General features: G+C 40.0%; 2 protein-coding genes across 2 annotated transcripts in view; one reads left to right on the top strand and one right to left on the bottom strand.

Moving 5' to 3' along the window:
- Positions 1 to 4985, bottom strand: part of LOC102236110 (retinoic acid receptor gamma-A) — a 56945-nt gene extending 51960 nt beyond the window's left edge. The window contains exon 1 of the mRNA XM_023332238.1: positions 4777 to 4985. The gene's annotated coding sequence lies outside the window, so the exon portion shown is untranslated. The remainder of the gene's footprint in view (positions 1 to 4776) is intronic.
- Positions 4986 to 8871: 3886 nt separating this feature from the next.
- Positions 8872 to 23360, top strand: LOC102218103 (nuclear receptor subfamily 1 group D member 1-like). The gene is made up of 8 exons (XM_023340820.1): positions 8872 to 9437; positions 16481 to 16789; positions 16915 to 17003; positions 17093 to 17237; positions 20679 to 21268; positions 21369 to 21554; positions 21674 to 21884; positions 22946 to 23360. Exons 1-8 carry the CDS (start codon positions 9416 to 9418, stop codon positions 23140 to 23142), a joined length of 1749 nt encoding a protein of 582 aa, XP_023196588.1. The 5' UTR covers positions 8872 to 9415; the 3' UTR covers positions 23143 to 23360.
- The last annotated feature ends 1544 nt before the right edge of the window (positions 23361 to 24904 follow it).

Genomic DNA, 24904 nt, shown 5'->3' with positions numbered 1-24904 from the left:
CAAATTCCATTTTGTGCAGCTATTTTTTGGTTTTATGTATTTTTTTTTCTATTTGACCTTTATTTATACGAGTTCATTCTTATTGAGAAAAATAACCTGTAATTTCCAAAAGATTTACATTCAGACTTTTTTAATAACATTTCAGCCATGTGATGCGGAATATCTGCAAAAAATCTGTTCAAATAAACCATTAAAACTCTTAAAACCCCAAATGGATGACAGTCCTTTTTTTTAAATCAAACACATATGAGTTTGAGTTTCCAAAAGCAAAGAAATCTTTGCAGCAACAAGTGGGCAACAGTGGCCAACTGCATTGCTCCGTTAAACATTTCTGATGTCGATCTGACAGCACACAACCAGGCTGAAAGAAAAGGATAAGCACCATGAGGCACTGTTGCCTTTTGGCTCGAATCTTATATTCAGGAAGCACAGATCAGAGCCATATGGGGGGAAAAAAACCCTCCAGCTGATTCTTATCTGGTTTACATTTGATTTGTGATGCTTATAAGGCCACTAAGGCTAATAGAAATCCCTTAAATGTTTACATAGCAATGCTAAATCAGCAGTTGTGTAATAGGAAACAAGAAGGTAAATACGACCCTAGTTCAAAAACTATCTCGGCACGGGAGAGATATAACAGTGAGGTGTGGATTGGAAATCGTTGTGGAGCCCTTGGGTTGAGACAGTACATTTGTGTCAAAATATGCCATCAGATGTATGAAGGCAGTTGTATTTGTGTATGGGTGCAGAGTCCTCGCAGGGCACATGTTGACAGTGAGACGGTGAGAACAGGCTGCGGAGAGTTTCGAGCTGCTCTCATCCTCCACTATGCACGGCTGCAGCTGTAATATGTGTTTGGTGTGCATGAATGAGTGTGCACGGGCAGTAGCAGTGAGAAGGTCAGAGGTTACTAGTGTTTGTGTTTCAGTGTCAGTGAAGTGTGCTTGGGGCTGAGATTTATGATCATTGTGTCTGGGAGGCAGAAGAGTGGGGGATAATGAAGACAGATCAGGGTGCTCCTATCTCTCTCTCTCTCTCTTTCTATGGGCACCACTGGAAACATGGCCTACGACCCCTGTCATTCTCGTATCATTAACTTCAACCGATGACATCATAACTCGCTGCCCTGACAACAGTACAAGCACAGCGTTGCTGCTCTTAGAAACGCGATTCCTTGAAGAAGGGGCTGCAGAAAAAACCCAGGCACTGCTCAATGCTCCATAGCTTCTCTTCACTGGGTGTGTTTAAAATGATATGAAATATTCATGGCATCATCTTACTCAGTCGTGTGTTTCCACTTTAGATTCATTGGATTTGCATTCACAGAGGAACAGAGTATGGAGGCCCGAGGCTCACTGGCAGAGGATGAGGAGAAAATGAAGAAAGGAAAGAGGAAAAGAGGGGGGACAGCAGAGAGTGAGGAAGTGAGGTTAGAGGGGTTACAGGGAGATGGAGAGGCAAGAGGAAAGAGGAGTTGGGGGGGCGGAAAGGAGTTGGTGGTAAGCCAAAGCAAGTTTGTATAGTTCCAGTTATGCACAAGTGAATTACGTGTGTATTTTCTTCAAGAAAATGAAGGGTGATGAGAAGAAAAGAAAGAAATATCAAAAACAAAAAATACACTAAAAATGGTACTGAAAAATTTAAGCATCACATAAATCGTAACAAACACTAAAATGCTCATTTAAAATATGTATTTGCTATTCATTCATTTGAAATGAATGAATAGCAAATTCATTCATTTGCTATTCATTCATTTGAAATGAATGAATAGCAAATGCATGAACAACATTAACTAAAAGTGAAATTTTGCGCTAATGGGAAAGCTGCTGTTAGATGACAATAAAATGAAGTGAATAAAAGTAACTCCAGAAAAATTTCTCAGGGAACTCCACATTTGACCTTTGCTGATTCTCCTGACCTTCATGAGAAAACTGAAGTAAGCAGTGTTGTTTTCTGTCCTGGTTTAAATGAGACAACAGTTTCTGTACATCTCGGGTTATCAGCATTTGCTCAAAAGTTTAAGAAATAAACTTTATTATGTTCTGTATATATAAACTTCAGTAATGACAACACCTTGGTAGTGTACACACTCTGTAGTCTTTAGCCCCACTGAGTAGTTGAATTTTCATCTTAACGGTTACATTTCTTTGGAGTCTGTGCATTTGCTAAAGAGGAAATTTCAACTACTTAACTCATTGACATTATGGACCCACTGGCTCAGAGGCTGCAATTGACTAAAGTAATGTGCTGTCATAAAATATAAAGTATGTGTATCATAACCATAATATACCGTATGCTGTTGCACCGTAGTCTCAGCAAGGAGGAGCATTTAGGTGTTGAATAAAAGTGGCTTGAGAAGCAAGCCTTGAGGAATCCCATGTGTGATCTATGGTCACACAGCTGACCGTTTTCGGCAATGGTTCCTGTATAGCTACGATCTTCAGGGCATTTTTTTCAAGTCAATTTAATTAATAAGCTGTGTATGGTTGTAAAATTCGGGTTTGGTTCCATAGCAAAATCCATAACAAAGTCAAACAGATTTCTAAAATTGCTAGGCACCACCTAGGCACCAGGCCCTGGTATGCCCTCAGTATGCTTTCAGACTGCGGACTGGCCAGAGTACCCAGAGAACATAGGTGGATTCAAACCCAGGACTCTCTCACTGCAAAACAGCAGTACTACTAATTGTGCCACTGTGCAGCCCATGTTAAGACATATTATTAAAACCTTAACCAAAGCAGCCTCAATGGTATGGTGTGTTTGGGGTTGCAAATCTGACTGGAATGGAATAGGGGAATGTTAGAAAAAGAGGTGTGAAGTGAAGAGAGGGAGGGAAGGGATGAATGAAGGGTGGTAGATGAGGTTGCTGATGGCAGGTTCCAATCAGTAACAAGATGCCCATAATGAGATCAATATTTCCCCACATTCAGATTGATGTCATGTGAAGGCTGCTGAGAGTAGACATATATTTAAGCACACAAACACGCACGCAAACATATACTTTCTTTGGTTAGAGTCTTACATACACATCCTGTGAAATGAAGGAGTGCATTCATTCTGCCTGGCAAAGTGTGCTCATTTAGCGTCCAACTGCCTTCAAGTATAAATACCACTCAAAGGAAAAATGACTTACGCATGCCCAGAAAAAAAAAAAGAGAGAGAGAGCAATGTGTGTGTTAGGGACCGAAGGGCATATACTATGACTCTAAGAAAAACAAATGAACATAGAGCTGGAAAAGGGGAAACCGAGAGCCAAAAGCTGTATATGAAACTACAGGGAAAAGAGGAAATAAAAAGTCGACACAGCTACCAGCGAGTGTGCCAGCAAATGAGTTTTCCCCCACCAACATGTGTGTCTAATGAAAGGTGAACGGCTCTCCTGTCTATACTCTCCTCAAAAAAATCAGCCATGATGTCACCATGAACCCATCTTGAACCCACCTCTGTCAAAAAGCATTACTCCAACCCACCCTCTCCTCCGCCTTATTTTCTGTTCCACCTCGCTCTCTCTTTTCGTTCACGGTCTGTTCCTGTGGCTCTCATTCTTCTCTGAGTCCCTATACATATAGATATATATGTATAAATATATATATATATATATATATATATGTGTGTGTGTGTGTAGGTGCGTGTGCAGGCGTGTGTGTGCGTGTTCTTTCTAGTTCCTCTCTGTCCAATCCGTGTCTGCACTTTTTTTCTTTCCCACAGAAGAGCACTAATGTTATTTTTTTTTTCTGAGTGTGGCCTGACTGAATCACCGAAATGTCCTGCCAAAAGTGGCAGGATGTTCTGATCATCACAAACTTTACTTAAGTTGTGGTTTTTACAGAAAAATACAAAGGAGGCATGGAGGGAACGTTTAAAAAAGTAATAAGTGAGCAATGGGGGAGAATGCAAATGAAAAAAAAAAAGTGGGGAGAGGGAAAAAAGAGAGAACAGCGGAGTAGAAAGGGGTGGTGGGGGCAGCGAGAAGGCAGCCAGAGAGCCACATATGGAAGTGATTCTGTAATTACTGCAAATCTGTGAGCTCAAAAGGAAAGGTCTTCTTTTCCATGCCTCCTTCCCTGCACATAAAACTGCCCTTGTGAGAAAGCTGGGCACTAAATACTGCCTACAGGGAAAAGGAAAACACTGAGTTTTTTGTTTTTCTGCCTGAGCTTTTTGGCATGTTAGGATGCAGAATAAATACATTCACAGATTTGAAAAATTGAGTTTAAACAAAGGTCTATTCTTCGGATCATGGGGCTAATGCCACCAAAGTTTCTACATTCTTTTCTCGTTTGGTTCGACTCTGGGACTTATTGGTTCATTATTTGAAAACAAGAGGTGATAAGAGGTTCGGGGGTTGGAATAAACTCAATTGTCTCATCAGCTAAGGCTGGTATATTGCTCATGAAGCGCACATTCAGCAGGATATGGGTGTCTGTGCGTGCGTGAGAGAGAAAACGAGAGAGAGAGAGAGAGAGAGAGAGAGAGAGATGATGGGGTGGAGGGGTGACAGACACACAGACATACTTGAAGACTTCAAGCCTCCGGCTAAAGTACAGTTCTGCAGGTGCGCATGTTGGCAGCCGCTTCTGCTCAACTCCAGTCCCCAAACCGAGCTCCAGCAGCCCTGTAATTATCGGTTCCCCTGCCATAACGTGTTCTCATGATGAGTAAACACGCGCCCGGGTCGACGCAGCTCAACACTGAGTTTATTCATAGATTCGCATCCACTTAATTACGACAGGAGATGATTTATGTAAAATAAAATAATAAAAAAAAAAATCATACCTTTGGGAGTCAGATGAGTGCATGCCTCGGCTTCAGACCGGAGAACATTTCAATAAACCAGAAGTTACAAGGGCACAATCGAAGTTTGTGACGAAAGAGGAGAGGGGCTGAAGGGGGGGGGGATTTAAAAACAAAAAAAGTAGAACATGAGAAGTGTTCAAAGGCGTCCAGGTTGCCTTTCGGTTTTCGTCAGAGAGGGTTTCAATCACTTGTCAGGTTGCCTTTTGTCAGTTGCCAACCGGCCACTTCGTCCCGACAGCTCAGGGGCGTTTATTGGCGTCAACAACCTGTGAGAATTTCTCACACTCTGGCTCCCTCTAGTGGCGTTAAAGAAAAGCGCGGCAAGAATCTTCTCGACAGGACAATAAAACTCAAGAGGATCTTTTACATATTTAATGGGTTTTTTGTTTCTTTTTTGTCAGAATAATTTTGTTTATTAAGTGCATGGGCTATTCAAACCATCCTAACCTTGTGGGAAAACAAGAATTTCCAAACAAACCTAATAACTGCTTATGCCACTGGCTGCCAACAAGCTACCATCTCCAATAACTGGACATGTGTCAATATGGAAGAATTTTGTCCCACTCTTCTTTGCAGAATTATTTCTATTCTACTTATTTCTTTCACATGAACAGCCCTTTAAGGTCATGCCACAGCAGTTCAGTTGGATTTAAGTCTGAATTTTGACTAGGCCACTGAAAATTTTATTTTGCTTTGTTTCAGCCATTCATTGATAGACTTGTTATGCCATGGATTGTGGTTCTACACCACAGCAATAGTGCAATTAAACTTAACAACTTGAACTGAAATTTGTCTTCACAGTTTTCTGCTAAATATAAGAGGATGCACATTTCTGATAAGTGTTCCATTTTCCTATTGTAAATGTATAGATTTTTTTTTCCCAAAAGTCTTTGAGTTCATTTAAATTTTGAGATAGGCCTTTGTGATTCTGTTGGTCATCAGTAGTTTGGGCCTTGTAATTATTGTGGATGTCATTTTTGCCAATTCTCTACTAGTGAGGCCTACAGTGCTTCAGATGTTCTTATAAACTATTTTGGGATCTCCTTGATGCATTACCAGTGAGTTCTTGGAGTTATGGGCACTTTTAGAAAGCATTCCTGTGTATTTTGGATCCAGTGTCAGACTATCTTTTCAAGAAAGTCTTAATATTTCCTAATATGTCTGATCTCTACTACACCGGTCTGTCTATTGAAACAAAATCTTTGCTTTTAGGTTAGCTGTAATAGATTATTTTCTCACTGCTACACAAATCACTCAACATTTGTATCACTGGGATCAAACTACGTAAATGCCAGAGTTCCTAATGTGCACCTTCATGATCCCTTCTAATTCAAACGTTTCTGGACAGATTCTGTACTTATTCCTACATGCTTCCTTTGGTTAATATCTTGATGAAGTAAGACATCTTTTTGTATTGTTAGACTTTTGATAATCTTGTTTTGTTTTTATTTTCTGAATTTAGCTAAGTGTAGTAATTATTTTCAGTCATGAAATAGTCTGGGATTCAGTGTCTAACAATTTATTTGCGTTTGACATTGCCATAGTATTTTAGCCAGCACATTTATTGGGAACTTTAAGACTATCTTGTTCCAAATGTAGGCTGAATTTATGCACACAACCGTGGCATCCAAGCAAGACATTTCCAATATAGTTTTCTCATAGTTTGCAAATACAACCCTTCCTCCTTCCACCCACCCCCCAACAATCCTGCAGCAGGTTACAACCAGAGTTCCAACAGGTGTCCAAAAAAAGAGATCACATTTCTCCTTTCTTGGCATCGCTGCACTGGATTCCCTTGTAAAGTTTACAGAGGAATTTATGATCTTTCTTATTGCATACAAGGCTCTTAATGGCCAGGCACTGTATTATTTACAAGAGCACCTTGTTCCCTATAACCTAATGGGAGCCCTTTCACTCTCAGTGTGATGCCTTACTTGCTGTTGCAAGAATTTCTCACATCTGAATGGAGGCAGAACCTTTAGACGAGCTCCCCATTTGAAAGCGCTTTCTCGCGGCATTTAAGACTAAGCTCAAAGCTTGCCAAATTAGCAGATGAAAAAATACCCAATGTTCAAAGAAAAACTTTATAAGTTCATCAGATGATGAGCACTTTGAAAAGTTAGAAGAACGTTTGGCTTTTTTCCCCCCGTCCTAATAGATTAGTAATATACTGTTCCAAAATAAATGCAATGTGCTTACCCTAATACGGGGTTTTTTAAAAAGGTTCCCTGACTCAGAGAGTTAATAGACAACTGTCTCCCCACACCCCGCTTCAATTGTTGCTGTGATTTCTGTAAATTTTTTGCTGTTGCTATACTTGATGTTTCATTTATACATGTGTCACAAGATGTTGTGAGGTTTACTATATTGCTTTTATAGTGTTTAATTTATAGTGCCAAAATAATAAAGCTGGTCATACTTCTCTCTTTTTCAATATTTTCCTTGGTCCTTACTCTGTCTCCTTACTCACCATAGCTTAAGAACTATCCATTCTCTCTGGCACAGACTTGTAAAGTTGGTTAAATGTTTGCAGCTATTTTTTCTTCTTTTTAAGTTGCACCAACCTCCACACACACACACACACACACGCACACACACGCGCACACACACACACACACACACACACACACATATTCTGAAAGACTCTTGCGCCCCCATTGGAGGGACACACTCCACACTTTGAAAAGCCCTGCCCTATATTGACCCACTTACCAAGAGGTTGTCTTCCAAAAAAAATAAGGTTACAAACAGAAATTTAGAGAAAGCAGAAAAGAAAGAGTATGGCAGGTTTTGGTGTCGCTTGTTCCTGCCAGGTGTTTTAAAATTACACATTTGACCTGATGGCCCATTTTACCAGAACTTGAAATGCATGTTGCATGCAGTTGTTTTTAAAATAAAAGTAATCTAAAAATGAGATACTTCTTAGATTTGGGGGGATATTTTTTTCTTTCATCTTTTTACATGACCAGCCTAAGCTATTTGTCTGGAGCTCAGTTGAGATTCTACATTTAAGTTTAAATAAAAGAGTTCTAGAATGTAAAATCTTAGTTTTTCTCTATCTCTCTTTCATTTGCATTATATCGTTGTGTAAGAAAAGTTTAGCTCTGTATATTTTCAGGAAGGATGGCTGATTTTTAAAATGCTGCAACCTGAGAACACAAAAAAAGCAGAACTATAACACATTACCCTGATTCTATTAGTTTCACAATGTTTCTTAATTTTAATTAAGATTTTAGCTTGAAGGCAAATCGGCAATGTGTTGAATCGAATTACATTAATTGTCTTAATGTTTTAATCTGAAAAACTGTCCTCGACAGATGTCAATGCCATAGGTTGCCACTGAGGGGCGCTTTATATAAACTGCAAATCATGAATGTTGCATGTTTATTGCTTGTTGATGGCTTTACATTGTATATCAGACATTCGGACTGTCAAGAGTCACTTGACAGTTACCTTTACTGTAGCATTTACGTTGATGGAAAAAATAAATAAATGAATAAAGGCAAAAAAAACAACCCAAAACGTTTTCCGTTTACAGCTTTGAGCAATGTAAATAATGGTTTTCGTCTCGCTTTAACAGCATGCCGCTAGGGTGTCACCAGTCCAGTTGCACATCTTTATTTCTGCGTGTGCACATGGCTTTTAAAGTTGCCACTTGCGAGGTATTTGGCACGGCTCCGTGTTTATCATCCGTTACCAGCCCTGCTGCCTGTCAGAGAGCAGGCAGTCACGGTGAGCCACGCCTCTCGTCCACGTGCTTGCTCCTCCAATCGCCTTATCCCTACGCGCACCACACGCTCCGTATTTTGCATAAAATGTGTATCAGTAGGACAGCGCACTCTCTCAGGCACATGTAGAGCGCACATGTAGCGTGGCTTTACTGAACGCAAAGCACGGCCGAATAAGCGCATCAAACTCCCCGCAGCTCCAGATCCCCACCAATGAAAACGCATAAAGTGTGAGAAGAGGAGGTGGGGGCACAGGGTAAACGGGGGCGAGGGAGGTGGGGTGAGGAAGCAGAAAAGGGGACTGGAAGATACAAAGAGTGAGCCAAATCACCCTCCCACCCCACCCCACCGGTCTATGCGCGCACACACACACCCCCGCACACATACCAGGCACAACTACTCAAGCTGGAACGAACGGAAAGGCGGTCACATTTCCTATGCTCACCTGCAAAACGTGATTGATGTGGGTGTGTGTATCAGTGGGTGTGTATGTCATGTCTGACTCTCTCGCACCGGTCAGGGATTTGCTGACAACACTTTCTTGGAAGCTGTGAGAATTGCTCAGTCTTCTCTCGTGCACCACCGCTCGCGCTCCACAGCCGCGCACTTAGCAGTTAAGCAGCTCGCAAAAGGCATCCAGGTATCTCCGAGGAGCCAACCTGCAGAGAGGGACTGCCTCTTAACGCACCTGCACCGAGACCCCCAGACGCGCACTGAGCGTATTTTCATCACTTCTTCCAGTTTCCGCGCTCTATGGAGCAGGTGTTTTCTGCAGACTATTTTTTTTACTTCCTCGTCAGTCTTCACAAGACGTTTGCGCCGGTGTAAAGGCATTCATTCCTTGACATCCGTGAACTTGCTTTAAAGTCGTCAGCAGCAACAGGAGAGCGATGGATAACAGTCCTGGAGGCGGTAAGATTAGACTTTATTTTTTTGTTGTTGTTCGTTTGTTTGTTGGTTTGTTTGTTATGTTTAGTTTTTTCGCCTTTGGGAGTTTTGTTGTGATGGTTGAGATTATGAGTATTTTTATCTGCAAGCAAGTCAGTTATTTAAACTATAACAGGAAATAATAAATACATATATCTTTAAAAAATAAAACATTTTATTTTGTATTTGTCTATATTATTATGATTCATAAATATCACTTTTAGTATATATAGATATATATATAGATATATATACTAAATATATATATATATATACTAAAAGTGATATTTATGAATCATATATATATATATATATATATATATATATATATATATATATATATATATATATATATAATGAATGCAAGTATTGCATTTTTCTTACGTTTGAACTTTGCAGTGTCAAGTGATTTATTCTGACATAGCTCGCTCTTCACTCATTGAATATATTTAGGTTTATGTTAAAGTCAATGACGGGCTGTGTCGCTGCATGTGTGTGTAGAACTTCGGTCTGCGAGGCGCGGACTCGAGCTTTCGCAGAGTACCGCTCGCGGTTGAAGTGAGGTTGACCACTTCCTGTAGTTCTCCATGAAAACAAACTCACGTGGAGCTATAGTCACCAGACTCTCGCTGTAATCGCAGTCTGACAGCACTTCATCTGAGTGACAAGACTGTCCCACCTCAAGGGTTAAAAATAGAAGCGTGCGCATAAAGTTGTGTGTTTGCGACATTCAGGCGATGTGCTGAAAGTTTGGAGTCGCGCTGTCTTCGCGGCGGTCTTTCGAGGTCAGCCAAAGGTGCGCGTGCCCTCGGCTTTCCTCTCCTAATTGGTGGTCAATCATTTACAACAGCGTCACGTTCCAGCGCAGGTGATGCGGGCATCCTGAGCTCTGTCAACATGTTATTCTGAACCCACTCGCCTAGTTTCTGTTTGAACTGATAAGTGTGCCCGTGGGTTTTAGTGGAGCTCACGGGGACATGAATAGTTTATGATAGCTGTAGTATTAATCAGCAAATGAAGATGCAGACAGTTTCAGTTGTTTTACGAGCTATTGTGATTATACTTTACGTTCGTCTGTGCAATAAGTTTTACAAGTTGTTTTAATTTCCTGTATGTTTCAGTCTCATATTAATTCATCCCCTCTCGGTGAGAACAACAGTTTAGCATGATGTTAGATAGTTCATGAATCTGATGGATATGAATTACTTAGCCTAATGCTGGCATGGTCAGGTGAAAAGTGAAAAAGTATTCAGGAAACGCCATGAAAAACACTTAAAGGTTATTGATCAGAATCACTTTTAGAATTAAAGTAGCCTCTTAAGAATTTAAGGATGATTTCAAATATGTGCCATAAAGCTGACCTGGTAATCATTACTTGTAAGTGTAACATAGTTAATGTACAAGCAAATCATTCACATTTGACTGAGTTACAACTACAATTGAATTGTAATGTAACTGAATCTGTCTATATGGTTATATTATGTTATTGGAAATTGATTGAACCTATTTGTCTTTTAAGATGACAATTGAAGTGGACTGTGTGGAATTCAATTTTCAGGAGACTGTTGTTAAAGTCTGGATAAAATCGAAAGGTTGTGAGACAGTCATAATATAAAATCAGGCACCGTCCACAATGTGAGGGGGGGGGGGCGTAAACTGATTCGTAATAGTTGGCAAAACATATGATTTTTGACCTGATTGTTCAATTGCACTTAATAAAGAGAGTCAGTCCTTCAAACTTCAGCCCAAAATGTGCTTTGACACCCCCTGCTGGAGGTTCCGTGCATGATAACTCGACATCAACTATTTAGTCATTGATGTTGCAAAGTGAAAAAACTGACTCACACAACCTGAAGAAAGGTAATATTTTCAGAGCCGAAACGTGTCTAAACCAAATTATTTGACAGTAAATCCCACAATTTTCTTTGTAGGCTCTAAGTAAATAATAAATAAATATGACATTTGAATATTAAACTACAGCCACACGACTGGAATCAAGGCTATTGTTATGTATGTGATAAAACAATACATTATTCAATGGCACTATTTTGTGTTCTGTGTGGAAGAACACCAAATGTGGTATCAGCGCATTGATCTCACTATGTTCTTGGGAAAAATGTCTAATAAACTAAGTCACGTTCCACTGAGGTTCTGTTGAGTTTATATAGTTAAGTTATGAGAAGAAACATAACAGCTACAGTATGTTGTTACTTTTTTCAGATTTTTTCCGTTTTATTTAGAGCATGTGGGTTACTGTGGGAACTGAGTGATTAAACGAATGAATTACTTATCGGTTAATATCAGCAGAAATATTAGTGGCTCCTATTCACACACTGACACATGGGCCATATTTCGCCCTGCTGCCTGGCTGACAGTTAACTAGCTGCTGTAACTAGCGTACAGTCAGACCACCCTTTTGCGTTACACGCTGCTCTATTTAATGCGACTCTTTAATCACAAGCCCCCTTGGCTGCGTTTCCTTGCTGGAGCGCAGCTTCATGACTTCCCAAAGAAATCTTGGTCAAAAGCTTCCCTCACGTGGCCTTCCTTACAGAGCCGCGTGCAGCGCGTGAGATAGCCGGGCCCTCCTCTCCTCTCTTCCTCTCCCCTCCTGCCGCCTCACCGCTCTCACGGACGCTGCTGCTTTTGATGCCGCCTGCAGCGACAGAGAGGGAGAGCTTGGTCAGTGGGTCAGCAGTTCCGTACATTAACTCCCCCCCGCCCCACCTTCTCTGGTCACGTTTCTCTTCCGCATGCTCTGTTTGCCTCCCGAACTTTATGCTTTCATCTCCCTCCCTTCGTCTCATTCTCTCGCGCTCTCTCTCATTTGGATCACGGAATCCGCAGTGTGGTAGAATGTGTCTCGGTTTCCAGACTGCAACATCTGTCCGCATTAGATCAGGGCACACATGCGCTTAGGGTGGGTTCCCGCGATAACGTGACTGCTTCAGATGATGCAGATAAATCTGCAACAGATAGCAGATAAATCTATGGTCATCAAACACCGAAGCTTATTTCCCCCATCCTTGACTGAGCAAATTTTAACCCAATAAAATCCCTTCAACATGATTCGATCTTTATGATATGACGCCTATGCTCAGTGTAAGGATAGGTGATTACGCCCGCGCTGCAATGTGATGGCAACCACTTTCAAGAGATGCTAGAGGCACATAGACACAGTTCTATCAAGTTCCTGTGATATTGACCTACTTACACAAGCCTGTGGTAATGAAATCTGCTGCAAACACCCAAGTGTTCACATCCAGAAGTGGCACAAAATAGCTCATGGCCTCTCTTCACCATTGGTCCTTGAGCTTTGTAAACCAAGCACCATCTTTGTAAGTGGAGCATTTTCAAGTACCCCCATCTTGACAGTCATTCTAAAGCAGCAGTAAAACAGAACTTGAGTTAAGAATTGCAGAGACAGACAAGGTATTGTTGGTCGAAGGATTCTGCTTAATGGTAGGTTCCATCTCCACTCAAAATGAGGGCATTTTCAATTTGAAAAGCTGGAAGTATTAACAGAGAGAGCCCATAAACAGAGGAGCTTTGCGTGGGAAAAACACCGATTTTCTCACCAAGCTTGACCTTTATTTGTTAATCTGATAATCTCATGAAATCTTTAACAAAGTATAACATATTCTACAGAGAATACCTGTACAGTATTTTGTTGTCCAAATTGCAGAGAAATATATTCCTGTTAGCCTGAATACTAACATAGCAGTTAGCTTAATCAGCTCAGCTCAACTGATGATGATATCAACAAAAATTAATAATTTGATTGTGACTAAAGAATAAAATGTTAATTCAATGCCGTTGAATAAATTTTTTTTCAGCAAACAATTTGGCAAAGTTTGTGTCCAAGGTCCACCAAACACAATCAGGTGCACAAGAAAAAGAAAGAAACAGAAAACAACGTGCTTGGCTGTTGGGTTGTTCACTACTCACGTTTCTCTGCCTGCAGTCACAGATTAGTGCTTGCACGAGTAGGCAACTCAAGCCAGGCTGAGAGGAATGATTGACTAAATGAAAGATGTCACATATGACCTACATTGTAACTGTTTTCATATGATAGGAAGCATGCTAGTCTCTCTTGTTTATATCACACTAAAAGTTGAAGAAATAAGTCGTTTGACTTTTGAAAGTTGCTTTCTGCAGTAGTTATGTAGGTAATACCTATAGCAAAGATTTCTCACAGAACAATGTAACAACTGGACAATGGCACATAGCTGCACATTCATGGTAAAAAAAAAATTATTTATTAAATATAAATATAAATTATTTATTTCTAATCTTTCCAGCTAATCTGAGCCTAAAGCAAGACAGAGGTAGACAGAAAACCTACCTCATTGTTAGATAGAAGGGCCTGCAGCAATAAATTGTTCCTGAATTACCTTATCGGTCTCTTTTATGGCTTCAGAGGTGTCTTGGCACATTATTCTTTACAATGTTTACAGTTCATTGAGGAGTGCACGCGTTTGCGAACTATAGCCTTCTAAGGATATTGTCAAGATGTTTCAAACAGGCTGAAGTCTGGAGATGGACCTTTTTTCAGCTTTTTAGTTGTACATTTGCCATTGAATGGGATCATAATCCTGCTCCATTATCAAATTTCAGAGAAAAAGCTTCAAGTGAGAGTTGCAACTGAGTGAAGAAAATGTTAATATAGACAGAAGTCCATGACTGAAGCAGTAGAAACTTGGACCAGGCTGTGAGATAGAAGTACAAATGATCATGTTTCCACTACTATGCATGACAGTAGGCTTCAGGTAGCTAAGCAAGTATAATGTGTTTGGTTTTTGGAGCCAGCCCTTCTCCTTTGGTCTCATTGATGTATAAGACAAACCTAAATAAGTTGTTTTGTAGATTTTATTAGCTAAAACAAGTCTACTACTAGGAATCCCTCCTGGTTGATACGTTCCATCTTCATTTATTACTTACTGAAACAAGCTATCCACAAAATTGTTTTGCCTCTACATATAAATACATAAAAAAAATAATCTAATAGTCCTTCTAAAAACATAACTGGCTTACAAAAACAAGCAATAAAGTAGATTTGCATCATTGCCAACTTGACTGCCAAATGATTTTCAGTTATAAAAGTCCTTTACTGCCTAGATTATATTGTCAACAAACTTCCCGCATGGCTACTAAAAAGTAAAATGCCAAAGGGGTTATTAATTGACAGTTTTAATAGCTCTTGAGGTCATTCATAAACACAAGTTAACTGTACATGTGAGTCTTCAGGTGGACATGCAATGTGTCGGGGTGGAGTGGGCGGCTGAGCGTTTGACTGCGCATTTAAGCTCATGAGAAGTAAGGCAGAGAGGCTTGTGTCTGCTGGATATGACTCTGGCATGAGTCAACAAATCCACCAACACGTGCTGGTGGAGGGATTATCAAAACAATTGAGCTGGTGCTGTAGACATTGTGGAGCAGAGGGGTTGGTTTGTTTCACTTACAGAGGTCAAAAGGATAACAACTAGTCTGACTGCACTTTGAGGTGTTGAATGAAACAATGCCTCACATGGATTTGCAAGAATATATATATATATATATATATATATATATATATATATATATATATATATATATATATATATATATATATATATATATATATATATATATATATATATATGGCTTTATACGTGTCATTTAAAACATCCTATTGACACGGAGCAGCACAATTTAGCATTACCTCCGACATTTCTCGTACAAGCGTGGTTCATGAAGTTTGCTATCTCTTTGCAAATAACTCGACGTAAATTCCTAAACTTTGGTTCTCTACGCCAACTCGCGCCCCGGGCGCTTCCCCCAGCCTGCGTTTGTTTATAAACACTGACTCAGACTTCGGATTGGCGTGTTTTCGCCCCCCTTTTTACACGGGACTGCGGATTTGATTCGGGCAGTAACCGTGTCAGGAGTCCACGCATGTGAGGCGGCGGTCAGGTGTCGTGCTGTTAGCTGACGCTGGGCACGGTGCCACGGGAGCGCGGCTATTATTGGAGCGGAGGAGGCGGCGGACCCCGCAGACACGTGAGGTCGCGTCTCAGATCATCCACAGCGCTTGGGATGAAGGGGAAGAGAAGACGGGAGAAGCGAGGGATGGAACACATATTAAAACAGAACCCGAACAGTGCATTAACGCGGCAGAAGAATTATTTACCGACAGTGACGTTCGGATGGTGCATTCAGCAAAAATGTTGCCAGCAGTATTTTTAGCTCCGTTTATCCGCTTGATCGCACCATTCTGCCTGCTGCACTCGGGAAGCTGCATACAAACAGATCTTTTCTCCACAAATAGAGCTTTAGCAGTATTACATCATAATGCATCCTGCAAAGAGAAGCTAAACCGATTCCAGTACAATAAAATTTAAATAAAATCTGTCAGTTCACTCTGTCATAAGGTACTGAAAACATTCTAGATAAAAGAATTGTATTGTATGGCACTTCTTTGTAGAATATGAGAAATTGGCAAAATAATGAACTGAAGTTGTTCAGGTCTCAAATGATTAAAAAAAATTCAAGCTTACATTCATTTTCAAAATAGACAATAATTCCAATGTTTTAATTTTTTTAATTGTCCAGAAACCAATATTTGGTGGAAAATATTTAATTAGAATTTTTATGGCATGCTCTCTATCTGTCTTTTACAATGCTCTTGCTTGCAAGTAATCATCTACTCAGTATATCTTTAAGTAGAATGATGCCTGCTTCTGTTGTAATTTAGCAGACATTGAAATTAAATGGATCTCAAACATGGTGACCTAATTGCAGTGGTCTGTTACACCGTGCAAGAGACATATTTAGGTCAGAAGAATGAAATGGTCATATTTGGGGGGAAAAACAACTCTGTTGCAGTTTTTTTATTATATCTGGTTATACTGACTATATTACTCTATGAATATCAATATAACATTATATATTAATGATAATAAAGTGGAAGGTTGAATGACACTATCAGTATAAATTAGGCATAATGTTGCTTAGCTGTGAGGTTCAATGTCTTTCATTCTTCTATGCAGGAGGTGGAGTCATCCTGTATGCAGGGTCTTCAGGCAGCTCAAGCCCAAGCCCTGGCAGCCCCTCCAGTGGGTACCAAACACAGTCACCCTCTTCACACTCTCAGCCCTCATCTCCAGAAGAAGTTACCTTCACTGAGATCGGGACGCCCAGGCAGGGTCGGACAACTGGGGCCAACACCCCGACCTCCAAATTGGTGTTCCAGTTCCCAGAGGTCTTCAGTGCTTCCTCAGCTGCAGCTGCTCCACAGCCACCCTATGCACACCCTATTGCGGGAAAGAGACCCTGCGGGTTTGCAGGAACATTCACCAGTTAGTGTTTCTTCACTATTTTTACGTACAAATATATATATATATATATATATATACGTATATACGTACATCTACTTCTTCACCCTTTTTCTTTAAATAAAATATCTTGTTTTTTCCATTCTCAGAGACAGGTGGAATGGTCCTGCTCTGCAAAGTTTGTGGAGACATTGCATCCGGTTTCCACTATGGAGTGCATGCATGTGAGGGCTGCAAGGTGAGACACTAACAAAAAAAAAAAAACAGTGACAATGTCTTAAGTGTTAACATTTTCGATGACACTAACACACTCCTTTTTTGTGCCAGGGTTTTTTCCGCCGCAGCATCCAGCAGAACATCAACTACAAGATGTGCGTGAAGAACGAGAACTGTCTGATCATGCGGATGAACCGCAACAGATGCCAGCACTGCCGTTTCAAGAAATGCCTCTCCGTCGGCATGTCGAGAGACGGTGAGACACCCTGACATATTTCTGTTTAATGAGAGAAACTCGTGTGGAGCTGCCAAAATGTCACAGTGTTCTGATTAGCCAAAGCGGCAGAGAAAGGGACAGCCAGAAACCAAGTCAGTGCTCAGATGTAGGTCTGTGAGAGAGAAGGTTTTTCAGGTCATCGTGCCAGTGACTCAATTACTTTCCTTTCTCAATATAGGACCTGCACCTGTCATTCATTTTTATTTTGTCACCACATTGCCACAAAACACCTGGCTTTGTATCACCCTCTTAAGTTTCTAAGTGTCTTTTTGCTGCCCTTTGCAGCATTCTCCCACAACACATTTACCTTTATCCTCTTATTCCCCCCACCTCCTCCATGTTCCTATACACTGTTCCCTTAGCTCTCCTACACCCCTCCTTCGGACAGTGATTTATGAGAAAAGGAGCCCTGAAGTCCCTCAAGCTATCTATCATGTGAAAAACTGCAGCAAACACAGGAATTATTTTGGGAAATTGGAACAGGGTCAGCTTGATTACCTTGTGTATCTATGCACATCTCACTGCTGTTAATGAGGAACAGGGCAGCAATTAAGCAAAGCATGCAGAAAGCATCATTGTGACAGGCTTCCTCGGGCACAGCTCTCCTGTTACATGATTTTACCTCTGAAAGCTGAGCTTGAATTGATCACCTATCATCCCACATTAAAGGAGCAGTTTGGTTGACCTAGAAAAACAATACAGATTTGTCCCCTTCGTCTACTCACACATCGTGACCTACTTGTATGGTGCAGTTTGCCTGTTTTCTTCCTCTCAGTATGGTTTCTGCTTATCTCCATCCTCCAGCTCTCTGCATTGCCTAATCTAGTAAAGAGGTTAGTGTTATTTCTGCATGTGCTTGACACTTCTGGTGCACGGAGAAAATTGGGTGGCAAAACTGCAGCTCGACAACGAGACAGTCGGGCCGACCCTCTGAGGGGGAAGATTTTTGAAACTGTTCAAGACCACAACCTAGAAACCCCTTTTCTTCTCTGTTTCAACCATTACGAAAACAGGAAAACCACATGCAACTGCCTGCAGCCCACAATAAATAGTACACCCTGATTTCACTCCAGCAGGCAGCTGTGCGACTCAGGCTCTGAAATAAGCAAATGTCAGAAGTCCGTTGGTAGGGTGGCACACTTTTTCTTTCTCTAACCGGAGCAGCATATTGAGAGCAACAGCTCATTAGTTTGCATTTGTTTTGTTTGAAGCATAATAAAAGAGGTCTAAGCGCACATTGCGTGCGTCCCCTCAAAAGTTCCTGCAGGCAACGGCAAGAGGAATGCATATTTGCTAAATGCAGCAACACTTGACCTAAATACACTTTACCTAAAGTATCATTAATATGGAATTAAGAAAAGAGTTCAACACAGAGAATGACAATATAGTTCACTATTGCCTAATTGCAGATGTACCTGTAACTCTGCATAAAGAAAGACATAAACAGCTGTGCTGTCCTGGATCTCAGTGATGCTTTCAATACAAATGATCATAACATAGTGATTGACAGACTAAAAAAGTTGGTGGTATTGTCTGATACTGTGTTAGACTGGTTGACATCTTTTTAAGAATATCACTGCTATTTTATTTAATTTGGTGATCATAAATATGAGCAAACAAAAAGTCCATTTGATGTTCCTCAAGGCAGTATTTTAGGGGAACTTTTAACTATTTAATATTCACAAACTACCCCTATATTAGGTTAAGGAGTACAAGTACATATAGCTGGAGACAAACAACTTTATATTTGTGTCACCACATGGATAAAATATACTCCAGTCATCACGACATTGTGCCCATGCTGATACAGAAAAGGGAAAAAAAATATTATTTTGTCATCATTTCAAAAAAATGTAATGCTATGGATAAAAACATATCAAGACCACATAGCATGCAAGAAACCCATCCATCCATCCATCTCCATCTCCATCTCCAGTAGTTATCATGCGAGAGGCGGGGTACATCCTGGACAGGTCACCAATACGCAAGAAACCTAGATGTTGTTATGGACTCTGACCTACATTTTTGCCAAATGTAAAGTTTATTACTAAATTAATCAATTATCATCTTTAAAACATAAACAAAAGAACTGAATTTAAAATATTACTCAGAATGAAAGTGTTTTCTGACAAAATAGGACACAAAAACTTTGTGCATGCCTTTATTTTTGATAGGGTAGATTAATGTAATAGTATCTTTACTGGTCTCTGCAGCAGCACATCCAGTGTTGCTGCCAGAGTCCTGACCAACTCCAGGGAGATGAATCACATCAAACCTGACCTCAAATCACTGCACTGGCTCAAGTTTTGTAAAATGATAGATTATAAAGTCTTTTTTAAATTATTTACTAGGCACTAAGTGTGCAACATGAATCATGTTGATCTCTGGGGTCATCAGAAACCATGAGAGCATTTAGTTTCTGTGCCCCTCAGTTAAAGAAACAAACAGAAACAAAAAGACCCTGTGATGTAAAGGAAACACAGAGTTTTGTTTCACTCTTCCCATGAAGGTTTATGGTTACGTCACCATTTCAGTTCCAGCATTTTTTAGCTATTTATTTGTTTTAAATTAGCATTTTAAAGAGTCTGTCATTATTTGACATTTACATTGAAATTTACACTTTAAACACGTATCTTGTTTTAAAAAGTATCTTTTGAAAACAAGCTCTATGCTCCATGTAAAGAATGGTGCTATTGAAATAAACCTACCCTGCCTTGCCTTACTTGCAAAAGTCTTTGAAGTTGCACCAGTTCAACTTTTTCTTGCCTTATCAGACCCAATCTTGTGGGTACACGCAGACACACAGTCCCACACTCTCTCTTTCTTACTTTCCTTGCTTCTCCTTCTTTTAGGTCAACCTTTTCACTTTTTTCTTTTGACTGTCTCCTCAACTCATATCTGAAACTTACTTGTCTTCCCTCTTTTTTTCTAATCCAAAACCTTCATACCATTGACATCATAGTCGTGTTGCCCCACTGCCCTACTTACAGTTTGAAGGGAGGGAGAACTGGAGGAACAGGAGAGAAGAGCTAGATGGAGAGGAGGATGAGGCAGATGGCAGCAGAGGGTCTATAAATAGCCTTTCCAGCTGATGGGTTCTATGAGAAGGGAGAGGTCGGGATATGCATGAGAAAACAGCAGAGACTCAATTCGAATCGTTATGTGATTTTGATAGTAAAGTCTGAAAGATTACAGCAGATTACAGTCTGGTGTTTCCTTAACAATACTTTCCTCTCCTATCAGTGGAGATTTTGTATCTTTATAATTTTAGCTGTTGATGATATTCTGAAATTGTACAGGTACAGCAAGACCATGAAAACGTGGTCCTACTATTATTTAAAAGTAGGAGAAAATACAGACTGCCCAAGTTGCCCAGTCCAAGTTTTAATGTTTTCCCTCTAATGTTTATGTCATCCTTAGCTGTGCGTTTTGGGCGCATTCCTAAACGGGAGAAACAGCGACTTCTTGATGAAATGCAGAGCTACATGAACAGCCTGAATGAGTCAGCTGCCATGGACATGGACTCTTCAGCGAGGGACAGTACCACCAGCACAGACGACTGCAACTCAAAAGAGGCCATTGGGACCATTTCCAAAGCCTATCGGGAAATCTTCACCGGCAACAACAGCCACGAGAGATCATCCAACAGGGCCAGCATTTCCACTTCCAGCAGCAGCAGCAGCAACAACAATAACGCATCTACCTTTTCTCAGGATGGTGGTTTCCAAGCATCATCTCATTCCAACTCCACCCAGAGTTATCAGTCGTGCCCTGTCTCCCATGCAACTATGTGCCCCGTTGCCTCTAATGATAACCAACCTATGTTTCACAAAGTGGACAACAATCATTATTCGTATTTCGTGTCAACAAATCAGAATCATAACCAGTCACATATTGCAATGGGGCAAAGAATCAGCTCCACCAATCTGAACAGTTTTACCTCTGGAGAAGTCGCCCAAAACCAGCCCTCCACCTGTCCGTGGAAATTAGCACCAGGAGCTAAAGTGCTGGTAAGAGTGAGAATTGAACAAATACTGTATATAATTGAATGTTATCTCATTTGACCAATGATTAATAGTTTTGTGGGGGTTTTTTGGGTTTCTCTTCCAGGCCTGCCCTCTCAATGCGTGCCCTGTATCAGGAGCAGAGCGAACAAGTCAGGAGATATGGGAGTCCTTTTCTCAGTGTTTCACACCTGCTGTGAAAGAAGTTGTGGAGTTTGCCAAGGGCATCCCTGGGTTCCAAGAACTGAGCCAACAGGACCAGGTCATGCTGCTAAAGTCCGGCACCTTCCAGGTAATCTTAATAACATATTTTGTTATTTAGCACACCTTAAATGCAAAATATGTGTTTCACTCCTTGCACACTATAGATTTTGTTTTTTCTCATTTTTTTCAAATTATTTGTGTGTTTAGGTTCTCATGGTGAGGTTTTGCACTTTGTTCAATGCTGAGCAACGTACAGTGACCTTCCTAAATGGCCAAACGTACCCCCTATCCACTTTGCGAGTCTTGGGCATGGGGTCTCTTCTGGATGCGATGTTTGAATTCAGCGAGAAGCTGGGCTCCCTGGGCCTGGAGCCTGATGAGATGGCCCTGTTCATGGCTGTGGTGCTGGTTTCTGCAGGTGAGACAAAGAACTGATATAGAGTCTCATGCAAAAGTGATCATTATTGTCATTAGGAACTCAAACTTGTATTTATTCTGTTGGGAGTCTAAGTGATGGAGCATTACAAACCAACATTGTGAAGTAGAAAAAAAAAATAGTTTGCATTTGATCCCTTTTATTCTGATGCTCCTAAATAAAATCAAGTACATCCAAATACCTTGAGATATCACTTAGTTAGTAACTAATTAGTCTACAGTTAATTACAGCTGTTATGTGAAGGCCTTTGAGGTTTGATATATAACATTAGTAACCAAAGAACATCACCCAGGGTACATACCAGACAGTTAGGGGGAAAGAGTGGTGGAAAACAAATATTGTTCATCTATTGAACATCATCCCCAGCGTGACATGGTGATGGTGGTAGCATCATCCTGTCAGGGTTATTTTCCTAAGTAGTGGTAGTCAACCTGGTCAGAGCTGATAGGAAGGTAAATAACACTAAATACAGCTCAATGCTAGAGGAAAACATTCACTGTTGCAACTGGATTGGAGGACAAAAACCCTCAAATCAATAGCCACAACTACAATGCAATGGTTTTTATCACAGCATATTCATGTGTTCAAATGGCCTAGTTACAGTGTAGACCTAAATCCAGCTGAGAATCTGTGACAAATGTTGATGTTCACAAATGCTTTCCATCCAATCTGACTGACCTCGAGCAATTTTCCAAGGAAAAGTGGATAAACATGCCACTATTCAGATGTGCAAAATCACAAGATAACCCTTTGGGCTTTTTTAAATTTGAAAGAAAAATGCAAAACTATTTAAATTTTTCTTCATCCTATTGCACTTCACAATTGCAATAGGCTCTCCTTCATGCTGATCTATAATATCACATTCCAGTGAGATATATTATTTGTGGTTGGAAAATGACAAAAATGTGAACAAGTTGAAGAGGTATTAATACTTTCGCAATGCGCTGTAAATGCTGCAGCGCAGTGAGAAATTGTTTCTGAAATAGTGAGACTATAAACTAACATTGTAAACAACTGACACTGTGAATCTTCCTTCCTCCCAGACCGTTCTGGCATCTCAGACATGAGAGCCGTGGAGCAGCTACAGGAGGGCCTAATCCATGCCCTTCGGTCACTGATCTGTCGTCGACGCTCAGACGACTCTGCCCTCTTCTCCAAACTCCTACTGCGCCTACCGGACCTGCGAACCCTCAATAACCTGCACTCCGACAAACTGTTGGCCTTTCGCATTGACCCATAAGGAAGAGACTTGTTTGCTGAACAATTACACAAAGAAGTATACACACAGATGTTTTGGTCCAAAGACTGGACTTCCTTTAACTGCGAGGGACGAGATGTTGTGCAATAAGAATATTTTTGAAAAGGACAAATGAGGGGATTAAACATATTTCTCACGGATTTTTTGACATATATGCAATGTTTTTGAGACAAAAGACAAAAAAAGAAACAAAAAAAAAACAAAACACATCCATAAAATTCATGTACATAAATTACTCTCATCACCTCATAGGAGACATTATTCCAGATAAAACTTAATTAGTAGAGTTGCAGATAGGATGTTGGACAGATCATTTGTTTATTTGCTCATTATATGGAGTATATGCAGAAAATGATTCTAGTTCACATTTACATTCATGTAGGTAGCATCACCGGACCAGCACTAAGCAGCAGCTGAAAGATGAATATTGTAAAATAACACAATAAATAATTAGGGACCACTGGTGATAAATGATCAAGTATTGAGTTGTATTTAAGACAAAAGGGAACCTGTATATATATATTATAGTGAAGTCAGAGCTAGTAAGATAATTATGTATTTTTGTTTCACAAATATGCCATCTGAATTAAGACCATTGTTTTGACGTGTCATTTGTGCACAATAGGATTCAGTCTGTCTCACATTTGTACACCAGAGATCTGGTTGAAATATCAGAGGCTTTTTGTATTATTTTGTAAAAACATTTTTTTCTGGATCACTGTACTTCATCACATATGGACTGATAGAGACACTCCCCTCACATTGAACCTTAAAGCTTCTTCGTTTATTTTTGTCACTTTGTAAATATTATGTTACCCTGTTATGTATGTATAATTTGCTGCAGAGATTTAAAGGACTGAGTCTGATATAAAGAAGAATGTATTCAACCTTCCTGTAACTCAGTGAGGGGTCTGGCTATACGCCTAAGAGGCAAAGCACAGGTGAATGTGTTGAAGGGAATTCTCAGATTCTTGGGCACACTTCCAAATATTAGATAATGTAACCAACCAGCATAACCCTTGATATCACCAGCACTTGAAGCTCACGAACCCATCCTCTGCCCCCAATGTTTGTCATACAAACAAAAGAGATATTTTTTGGCTGGGAGATTGAAGTTGATCCTCCCACTGTTTGTTTGATTATGGCTAATGTGCACATCTTGTACATTTTGTAAATTGTTTTTTTTTCCTCAATAAAAGTGATACAATGACATAAAGTTCAAATTGTACTTTACTATGTTTCTGTGTCCATTTCACATCTATTTTGAGAAATATTGGCTAAAATGCATTTAAATTCAGGGTGTGGCCTATTTTTGCAACTAGTTCAATAAGAAAATATGGTTAATCTGAGTATGACCAATTGTATGTATAAAATAAGCTATATAGCAATCCAAACTATATAGCATTCACTACGATCTGGAATCATTACCGTTAAACATCTACAGTATGTATGCTATTGAAAAAATAGACATTTTCCCACTCCCTCCATATCCATTTTAGGATTCAGCAAAAATATAACTCTAATCAAGTTTAGTTTTAGAATGAATAAATGCTAGTAATGCCAACTAAATAAGGCAAAATAATAAATGAATTAAAACAAAAAAGGAAAGAAAAGCGAGGTAAAATAACCCATGGGAAAAAAAACATCTAACAAGAAGTAGAGTAACATAAGGTTAAGGTAAAGAAAAATAAGTTTGAGTAAAATATTAAAGTACAGTTAAAGCTAAGTCAAGTTGATCGTTAAC

This window comes from Xiphophorus maculatus, chromosome 1 (assembly GCF_002775205.1).
Source record: "Xiphophorus maculatus strain JP 163 A chromosome 1, X_maculatus-5.0-male, whole genome shotgun sequence".
Classification (NCBI taxonomy): Eukaryota; Metazoa; Chordata; class Actinopteri; order Cyprinodontiformes; family Poeciliidae; genus Xiphophorus; species Xiphophorus maculatus.
Note: the sequence above shows the minus strand (reverse complement) of the source record. Positions and strands in the feature narration are given on the sequence as shown.

What these genes read in the sequence shown, in the direction of transcription:
- LOC102218103 (XM_023340820.1), top strand. Translation starts at nt 9,416, where the DNA reads ATGGATAACAGTCCTGGAGGCG. An exon ending in GTTTGCAGGAACATTCACCA is followed by an intron (nt 16,790 to 16,914) that starts GTTAGTGTTTCT and finishes TTCCATTCTCAG; the next exon opens with AGACAGGTGGAATGGTCCTG. An exon ending in ATGCATGTGAGGGCTGCAAG is followed by an intron (nt 17,004 to 17,092) that starts GTGAGACACTAA and finishes TTTTTGTGCCAG; the next exon opens with GGTTTTTTCCGCCGCAGCAT.